This window comes from Hylaeus anthracinus, unplaced genomic scaffold, assembly GCF_026225885.1.
Source record: "Hylaeus anthracinus isolate JK02 unplaced genomic scaffold, UHH_iyHylAnth1.0_haploid 12001, whole genome shotgun sequence".
Classification (NCBI taxonomy): Eukaryota; Metazoa; Arthropoda; class Insecta; order Hymenoptera; family Colletidae; genus Hylaeus; species Hylaeus anthracinus.
The window spans coordinates 6626396-6636493 of NW_026534348.1; the positions used below are offsets into that span (position 1 = coordinate 6626396).

Genomic DNA, 10098 nt, shown 5'->3' on the forward strand with positions numbered 1-10098 from the left:
AACATGAAAGTCATAATTTTATTTGAAAAATTCAGCAAGCGTTAAATGCATTTATCTTTGGAAGGGAAATTTTATTCTATATTTTAGTTGTTATATCGACGTCATATTATGAAAGTACAGTCTATGCAAACGTATTATCTGATACGCATTATTTGGTATCATTAACATTATGTACACTTTCGTTCACGCAAACCCTCTCAATCACCCAGATACTGATGGGCAAAGTAAATACAAAAGACACTAGAGTACACATACAGCACTTTGTGGGGTATTGTTTTTTGCGCACCAAGTTGCGTATAAGCGATGTTTAAGTTACCCATTTCTTGGTGCTCATGTTTTTCGAGAAGGTTAGCGTGAATCTTTATATGCGCATTTATGTGGCAAATCTTCAGGAAATGTAATACGTCTGTGAAGTCATATAATGTACTCGAATAAGTAGTTACACATACATAATTATATGTTCAACTCAACTAACAAATGGAAAGAAACAAGTATCGAGAGGAAACTGGATCTGAATCCAGAGCATGCGAATCTTATCAAAACAGTCAATGCAATGGAGCTAATAATTTCAGACTATGATACTAAAGTTACGGGCAACTTGTATTGATCGAGAAAAAGGTTTGAAATGTACTAACCAGTTATCCTAACCAGGTTGTTCCCCGACCGATTCGGATAAATGGAGTTCTACAGTAGTTGTACTTATTTATAATGCTGAGGATATTTTAATAAATCATTCCTAACATACTTATAATGTTGGATAAAGCTTTTCATGGTAAATGTTTTATACTTTCGTAAGTCACTGTACATAGATTCACTTGTATAAACCGTGACAAGTACTTCTTATACGTTCTCTACATCTCGATTCATCTATACTTCGTAAGCGAAGTAAAGAAAATATCTCCGTTTTCAATCAGAGAACACATATTCAGAGTTTCACGTACCCTGTGCTTTCATCAGAGAGTAAAATTACTGACCAACTAAACGCTGGTTTTCCTACACGAACTCTTCGCATATTTTCCGAATATGCATTCGACCCGTCAGTGGAAATGCGCCATTGATTTCTGTCTTGAAATCCTGTGCTGTATATACTGTCAAAGAATTGAAACATCCTCGGAATTCCGATTCTTCAGCAGCATAGGGCTTCTTTCTTCCATCTGAATGGTCCCAGCGTTTTGGTTAGATTTAGGATACTCGTTCACCATTCCTGGTTGAACGTTCATATACCTGGGCGGTTGTTCCTCATTTTGTTCAATGTTATGATGACTTACAACTGGTATCGAAGATGATTCTTCAGTGTTCAACAATAAAGGCTTAAAACTGTCAATGTCCCCTAATAACGACACTTCGCTCTGCTTATCGTCTGGGCAGTTTATGTCGAGCAGAGGAGGATTTGGAATCATCTCCAAAGGATTTGACGCCGAAGATTGAGTAGCCAGATTCTGCGATGGCCAGGAAAGCGAGAACTTTCTGATGTTCTCTGTGAGTTGCATCTCGATCTGACCGGTGTGCTCTATTTGTACGCTAGCTAAAGGAACGTCCAGACAAGGCGACAGAATTCGAGGATTTGTCGCTAGAAAATCAACGATCTCTGGAGCAGTTGGTCTCTGCGTGTGTTCCCTCCTCCAGCAAGAATACATCATATTTTCTCTGTGGAACGTAAAACATGTTGTTCTTTATTTTTTATACTATCGAATTACCCATCGCATTTCGAATTTGGCTTAAAGACACATTTGACCCCTCATCCGGCTATAATTTGTTTCTTAGTGTTACACTTGCGGGATAATTCACTTACAAATGTATTTTGACGCCTTTGGGGACGACCAGCGAATGTCCAGCTTTGACATGAGTCAGCACTTCGTGGTTGCTCATTCCCTGGAAAGGGAAACTGCCGAATGTGATAATTTCGTAAAGTAAAACACCGTAGGACCAGACATCCGAAGCTGGAGTAAATATTCCTAGAACCAAAGATTCCGGTGCCATCCATCTTACTGGCAACATTCCTGAAAGAATGATTTCATTTATTATTTTTTAATATACACGAGGGCCAATGAAACTCGCGTCCACTATTATAGATTCAACGCATACCTTTTCGATTAAACTTGTAATAATCATGTTCGTACATGGGCCTAGTCATGCCAAAATCCCCGAGTTTGACTATTCGTTGAGCGTTCACCAAACAATTTCGAGAGGCAACATCTCTGAAAAAAGAACGAAATATGACAATTCTTCCGCGATATCGAAATCCTCTGTGGAAACATACAAAACAGAAACAACTAAAATAGAAGTTTTACGGTATTCACCTGTGAACATATTTCAACTGCGCCAAGTAGCTGAGCGCCCTGGCTACGTCCAGCGCCATGGCAGTTAATTTTTTACTGGAAATTTCGTCGGAATCTTCGTAGCTGTGGTCGTTGACGAGATGTCTTCTCGCGAGAAGGAACGTCTTCAAGTCGCCATAGAGCATAAACTCCATCACCGTCTGCACTGGCTCAGTCTTTATGATTACTCCCAATAGTTTGATGATGTTCTTGTGCTCGAATCTCTTCATCACTTCCACCTCGCTAAGAAAGTCCAGCTTCTCGTCAGTGGAGCTCCCCACTTTCAAAGTTTTTACGGCAACAGCCACCCATCCCTTCTCAGGGAAGAACGCTTCGCCACCATAAACAGTTCCGAATGCACCCTCGCCCAGCTTTCGGTTGATCACCACCCTGTCGCGAGGTATCTCCCATTTGTCCAAGTCGGAGGTGTCCAACTGTGGAAAGCCCAAGCCTAGAGACTTTATATACTTCTCCTGAATCTTCACTTTCTCTTCATACCTGATTAAAGACATTATGAAAATATTAATTAACCAAGGTCAAAAAGCTCCACGTGTTAAACACTTTGTAAAGTAGCATTTAGAAATTTGCTGAAACTGGGATATGCTATAGTTTTTAAACACATCTTGGACGAATTTTTCACAATTTTTAAAAATGTTGTTTTCAACTATCTGAATGAATTTGATAAAAAATTTTCCGAATTCACTTGAATATCGCTAAAGGCTATTGCAACATACCGAAGTGTCAGCAAAGTCTGAAACGTTACTCCGAAAGTGTCTTGTTTTAAATGAAACGGCTCCAAAATACAGGCTGGCGCATCTAAATGGAAACACCCTACATATTCGTTCTTTATGGTTCTATAAAAAAATGTATAGAACAAACTTACACTGTTTGAACGGGTACATGTAATGATAAGATCACTTTTTTTAAGAGAATTTTAGACAGAGATCAAAGTCATTTGAATTTGCCAATATATCATACATGTTTGAATTTATCTTTTGATTAGCTACAAGATTACAATAATGAAAACGTGTAAAAAAATGCCAATGTCCTTGAAATCTCTCTAAAATATGAACTTGAGAAAAAGCAGTTCCACCACAGCATGCGTCACTTCAAACAGCGTAACTTCAACTCATAGATTTTTTCATAGAACCATAAATAACGGAGATATTCAGGTGTTCCTATTTAAATGCTTCAAAGTGCATATTAATGTCCGATAAAAGGAGTATCGAATCGAGTCGCTCACTTTCTCTTGACAATGATGAAACCGATGATGAGTATCACGGCCAGAAAAGCAAGGCCAAGAATGTTAGCTATGACGAAGGCAACTTCGCAGGACACGTTCAAGAAATCTGCGAAACCTGCGATCACGCAACGTTGGGGTGGTTCGGAGCCGTCATCTGGCATCTTGCCAGAAAGCCAAACGAATGCAGAAATGTTCAAATCGAGTTTGCCACCCACCACTTCGTGTTTCGTTTTCGAGACGTCCGGGTAGAAGTTACCAATCAGTCGGGTTTCGTTATCGACGTATTGAAGGATGTTGACCACCGAGAATCTTGAAGGCCCTCCTAGAAAATTAATTCTTCCGGACACCTAAAACAGATGATCAAATCTCCGATTAAGTAATTCAAATGAATGAACTTTGTGTGCGACCGCTTCGCCAGAGAAAGGCTTGAGCTTTGCACCCTTGTAGGACACCCTGAAACTGCTGGGTGCTGGTATCGGTCACCAGCGCCCGGTGTCTATGAAGATTTTTCCATACCCCCTCTCCCCCAAAAAAAAGAAGAAAGAAATGAGTACAAATGATAATTGATACTTGATATATTATTAGGTTGTCCAGAAAGTTCGTGCCAATTTTTAAGAAAACTTTAAAGGCACATTTGAATTGTGATATATTTATTTATATGTATATTTATTGAATTACATAGGCACCATTTTGTTTCACAACCTTTCCACCTTTTAAGGGATGTACATATATATATATATTATTTGTTTTCAGCCATTTCGACATATTCAGACCTGCACCACCTATCAAAAATCGGCATGGACATTCCGGACAACCCAATAGATCCTATTTTAAGGGTAAGAAATGATATGAAATATAACTAGATGCTAGGTAAGATGAAACTATATATCAGAGAAATTTTTTAAGACTGACATATAAGACTGGTATTAAAAGTACAATAGCCTAAATATACTGGGTTGAACCATCATAGTAAAGAAGAACTGAAACTGAAACTGACTATGCATCGTTTCCTATAGCTACATTAATGCTCGTCCAGGCTTTCTCGACACGTATGCGTGAGTTGGAAGCAACACTGGCATCGCAGCGTGAAAGTTATATCTTCCTACAACGCCACTGATTCGCATCTTTGCCGCGCATCGAAGCGTTCGTAGTACTCAAACATACTCTAGGGTTTTTTGCAGTTTGTATTCTACATACCCCCTCAAAGTCAGTCTCGCCGATAATGGTCGTCAACCGGTTGATAGTATGATCGCTGTGGAGATCGAAAGCGTAACTCTGGTTCTCCTTTAAGAGTCGATCCATCGCGTAAGCGTACGTCCACATCGCGTCGTAGGCAAAACCAGCATAATTCGAGGGTGGCTCTTGGTGAGATTTACAATCCTCTTCGTAACGATTGCGCCACTCACGCACCGTTATTCCCTCCTGCATGATGCTGTCGTCCGGAGCAAAATACGCGTGAGACAAACCAAGGTGGCCGTTTATAGATCTGCTCATTTCCAGGGTGGTGCAGGGTACCTGTTCGCCCATCTTGTTGTAGCGATCGGTGTCATACCATTGCGGTCGAAGCCAGAGGGGCAGGAACCACACGTATCCCTTTAAATGAAAAACATACATTTTCTACTGTACCGTAAAAAAATCGGAAGATCTGTCGATGAAAATATCAAAAATCCATAATTCGAATTTCTAGGAGCCCAGATACCTTTAGGTTAAAGATAGAAAATTTTTACTATAATAACCGTCTGAAGCATCAATATTTTGTACGCGTACCTGAGCAGCTGTCATTTTCAGTCTGTACGCCTCGCACATCACTTGTCGTGCTACTTGATCGTAAACGTCAGCGATAATGATTTTCGCCTTCTTCTGCTTCAAATCTTGCAGGTGCTGTAAACATGCATTGCATACATAAACAATGTAGTAGACAAATAAAAAACGCGGTCAGTGTTTCTTTGTTTTGTTGATCGTATCAAAATTGATTTGTCTCATTGTTACTAAAACTTTTCAATGATAATCTTGACGATACGTCAGTCTTTAAACTAGCTATTTTTAAACAACACTTTAGTGAATTTTGTCTGCACTGGACTGCAGTTCTTCTTTTTAAAAATTTAATTTTAAATTCAAAACAATCATTCGTGCTTTGATCCTTAGCTACCTTAGATCCTTATCTTCCCCTTCTATCATACAATACTGTTCGCTTTGGCGAAAGCGTGAGCGCATAGATGAAAAGAATAATCGGACAGAATTTGTAAATCGATATTTAGCCACGTTTTGAGTCCAAATACTCCACAGTGCGCCCCTTGAGATCCTTATATAACCATTCAAAGGTTCGGCTGCATCAAAACCGACGTTTATACAGCTCAAAACAAATATTACCTTCTTCATAACGTCGTCTTCCCGGTCCTTCGGGAACTTAGCGTTCGCGACGAACACGATTCCGTTATCTCTGAACACGTCCTGCATGTAGGATATGTACTCGGAATATTTTTGTCCGTCCTCTGTCAACGACGCTACACGTCGCCAGCCGAGTTTCTTCAACAGCTGCAGATAAACGTGTTTGTACTGCTTATTCTCGCCGATCGTTCTGAAGAAGTACGGATATCGTTTGCGGTTCTTGAAGCTGGACCCCTCTGCGCTGTAACTGATCACCACCGTCTTGTAGTGTTTCGAGACGTCGATCAACGGCTCTACCGTTTCCGAGCAAGCTGGCCCTAAAATGCCGACCAGCGTGTAAAATGTTCGAGAGATGTAGTCGATAAACGACTTCAACACTGTGTCAGACTTGCACTGGCCGTCATTGACTAGTAGATTCAGATTGTAGTTTCGTAACAGGGTGTTGTTCTCGTTGATCGCCACCTTTGCCATTCTTGCGGCGACTGCGATCGACTTGCCGGAGTAGAAGCTCTCGCTCATTGGGAATATACCGCCCACGACGAGCTCGTTTTTGTTCGTCGTCATCCAATTGTCCAAGGTGTAGTTCAAGTTATCCTTCAGCCAGCTACAGGCGATCTCTTCCTCGTCGACTGTTCCAGAATGTTTATTGTAACGGTTGATCAGATCCTCGTACATTTCGTCGTTAAACGTCGCCTGATTTATCGCCTCGTAAGCGAAGTCCGCGATTACCTCTAGCTTGGACCATACAAGCTTGGTCAACCTGTTGGACTCGTAGTAACACCCGGCTTCTATCAGTCTTGCGTTACATCGCGGAAAATCGACCATCACGAAATCCTCCTCGTTCGGTATCACGCTGCTGGGTGTCCAATGCAAAATCACCAGGGACCTAGGGAACACCAACAAACATCAGCTGTTATTGTTACTTACAACTTATCTAACTTTCTGTATTCGTTATGTTCTTTCTGTATTCGAGAAAATGGTTTGCTGAGATCGAAATGAAAAGAGACGCGTATGTTTCAAGAACATATTCGTTGGCTCGAAGGACACAATCCCGACCGTGCTTGTAGATTCCTCGATAATAAAAAAAAAAAAAAAAAAGCTATAACTGCTGAAACATTTAACGGCGAGGAATGTTTTTCGAGACGGTGTATTTGCGTTACGCGGTAAACGTTTACGGAGCCGTACAATTATTCCTGAAAACGCGCAGAAATATATAACGGAGGAGCGGACATAAGACGAATGGTAAAAATGTCGATGACGTTTGAAGGAATACCGAGTAACGCAAAACAAAATGAAATAGGTAGTTTTAGAAGCCAATACACGAGTATTTTTGTTTAGCATGACTAACTAATAGCGAAGAACTATCGACGGTACTTTCGAGACCATCAATCTTTTTTCTGAATTTTATAAATAATGGACAATCACTACAATACCGTACTTGTTTAAAACAATTGCAAAAATTGAAATAATATAGATCACATTCTCATCCGTTCAATAGTTTAACAGTTACGATTTATTGAAAAGAAAGAAAGCCTTCGACTTTAAACATATACGAAATTGGCAATTTTCAAAATTTCGGAAGATCCTTTGACATACGTTCAGATATCGTTAAAAAGTACACGATGTTTAAAATCCGAGAAATAACTCTATACGATGTACCTCCGTAGATTCACTCGTGACAGCAGTAACAAACACATAATCGACAAGTATGAATGCCTTTTACCTGTGACACAAAAGATGCGCAACCTGCTTCTCGATATTTCATAATTTTACATAAGAAATCTCCATTCAAGCTATACACAACAATCATGTACATGTTAAAGAACATCCTCGTACCTGTTATCGGTCAAAGCCGTCGAGTTGTTTGCGAGCTGCGTATACTCTGTAGTCAAATCATCCGTCAAGTTCTTTAAGTGTGGCCCGACCCAGGCCACCTTAACGTAGAGTTTCATCTTTTCGATAGCAGATTTCACGAAGTTCGTGACATCGGGCTGACTGGCAAATAACAAAGCGCAGTGTTGTGTCATCTGCTCGTGACCCTGGCACCATTTGGGAACGTACATTCCTTGACGGCAGTACTTTTCCTCGCAATAGAACGAATTGACGCTCGGATCTATGGTGAACTTCTGGATCCTGAGCAACGTGGTGTCGTCCACGTCGAAACGTGCAGCGGTCTCTGGCCTAAGGAAGGTTACCCAACTCTCCAGTCTCGATAACGCTTTGGGAACGAACCAACCAAAGTGACCCGGGGATGCGACCGATCCGCAATCCTTCACATGCCGTGTATTTAGCAGAGGTACCGTGTCCAACTGGGGTGGTATCCAAGTTTCCATATTCACCATGGGATGAGTAAATCTGTAACGTGAAAAATTGTCGATGAGTAAAATGGTTCCAATATCCTGTCCACCTTCTGCACTCTGCGCGTTAACATTTGTGCGATAATCGTTGGAAATTATATAAAGTTTGCCAGTTTCGTTCCAAATTTACAAAGCGCAAGACTCGAATGGATTATTAATATGCAAGTGATCTATTATATAATTAATTAATTAATTTTATAGCGCACAGAGCAACGCTGCATATCAAACTCGAAACTATCGTAGAAACTATTTGTTGGAAATTAGTTTTAGAATCGATTCCCCGAGTTTGTCCAGACATAAATGTAGACACCATGTATACATCGAAAATAAAATGTAAAATATTTTTGTCTTTTTTATTTACTGAAATACGCATATCTGTTCCTAAATATAATGCTTGCCTTTTCACGAGGATGAATACTAAGAAGCTAAGAAATACTTTGTTCCATTTGAATCGCGCACAACGCTACACTTTGTGCATTCCTGTGTACATAAGTGTAAAAATTTGTTAAGCAATTGAAAAGAATCTAAAGATCGATAGTATTTATAATGTATGTTACATTTCGTCACTCTTGTGCAGGAAGACGGCGTAAGTCACGTTGTTTAGCCTGTCGAAGGTGACGGTAGCATTGAACTTATCATCCATCTCGATGATAGAGACACCCGAGTATCCAAGCACCTCTGACAAGAAAATCTTCATGATCATCGATGTCAGCCTCTGTGTCACTCTGCGGGAAACCTCGAAGTTGATGTTCAGCACCTTATTGTCGTCGTATACAATTTTTTTTGGATTAACCTCTGTCGAAACGAAAGAAAGAAGTGGTACCATAAAAATGCATTACAGAATAGAGCAATTCTAATTGTTACTAACAAATGATATACAATCCTAGTTCATAAATAATGGTACTCTTCTTTGAATAAGATATAAGAGTAGTTACTTGGAAGAGAGACATTATTGTATTCTCTTATCACGCCTTGCGTTCCCGAACTAATACAGTTAAACAGAACGTTTAGTGAGTGGTTACAATGATAATGGTTTACCTTCAAGCATCGTCAAGCAGCGATTAGAAACAACATTTCTCGCGACGGTTAATAGAACCAACAGGCCTAGTATAGATCCGACTCTCAGCATCGTGATCTTCTTCTTCTGCAATCAACAAATGAAATCACGATATTAAGACTGGAATAATATTGTTGATCGATTTCAATGATACACGAATGGATAATCGCGAACTTACAAACTTAGTATACATGGATGTGACAGAGACAATAAGATAAAACCAATCTGTCCTCACAATCGTGATTTTTAACGCGGCTCGGAATTGTATTGTATACAAAATACAGTCAACATTGAAAGGCTACACAACGTGTTATTATTAACACATTCTACCGCCTATCCTGACCATTGCATTTTGATCTTACATCTCTTTGAATAAAATACTGTTTGGAAAAAAAATATAACCGACTTCGATGAGTAACCTCCTCCTTCCAAGTTCATTTTACCTTTCCACGTTCTTGCGCAATTGTTGCAAAGACCAACTATATAGCTACAATTAGAATGAAATCAAGAGATCCGTGAAAGAAAGAGACTACTCTACAAGGTGTCTAAAAAAGGTTGGGGATATTTGAAAGGGGTGGTTCGGGGGGTGATTTGAAACAACTTTATCCTTAACGAAAAACACACAACGTGCCATTTTACTTCACGAGAACCTTCACTTCAATGAAACACTCCGTTTTCAATTATAATCAATATAATACTGATCGAGTCATATACTTATTTGGCAAAGTGTAATTA

The 10098-nt window shown here is 39.8% G+C and overlaps 1 protein-coding gene across 1 annotated transcript in view; it reads right to left on the bottom strand.

Annotated features, from left to right (window-relative positions):
- Positions 1 to 562: 562 nt before the first annotated feature.
- LOC128891132 (uncharacterized) overlaps positions 563 to 10098 on the bottom strand; it is a 24322-nt gene continuing 14786 nt past the window's right edge. The window contains exons 2-12 of the mRNA XM_054150364.1: positions 9345 to 9450; positions 8864 to 9101; positions 7786 to 8304; positions 5932 to 6835; positions 5329 to 5442; positions 4759 to 5154; positions 3562 to 3908; positions 2301 to 2816; positions 2086 to 2198; positions 1793 to 2000; positions 563 to 1647 (exon numbers count right to left, since the gene is read on the bottom strand). Of these exons, the coding sequence (XP_054006339.1) occupies positions 1092 to 1647; positions 1793 to 2000; positions 2086 to 2198; positions 2301 to 2816; positions 3562 to 3908; positions 4759 to 5154; positions 5329 to 5442; positions 5932 to 6835; positions 7786 to 8304; positions 8864 to 9101; positions 9345 to 9435 (4002 nt within the window). The 5' untranslated portion in view covers positions 9436 to 9450 and the 3' untranslated portion in view covers positions 563 to 1091. The remainder of the gene's footprint in view (positions 1648 to 1792; positions 2001 to 2085; positions 2199 to 2300; positions 2817 to 3561; positions 3909 to 4758; positions 5155 to 5328; positions 5443 to 5931; positions 6836 to 7785; positions 8305 to 8863; positions 9102 to 9344; positions 9451 to 10098) is intronic.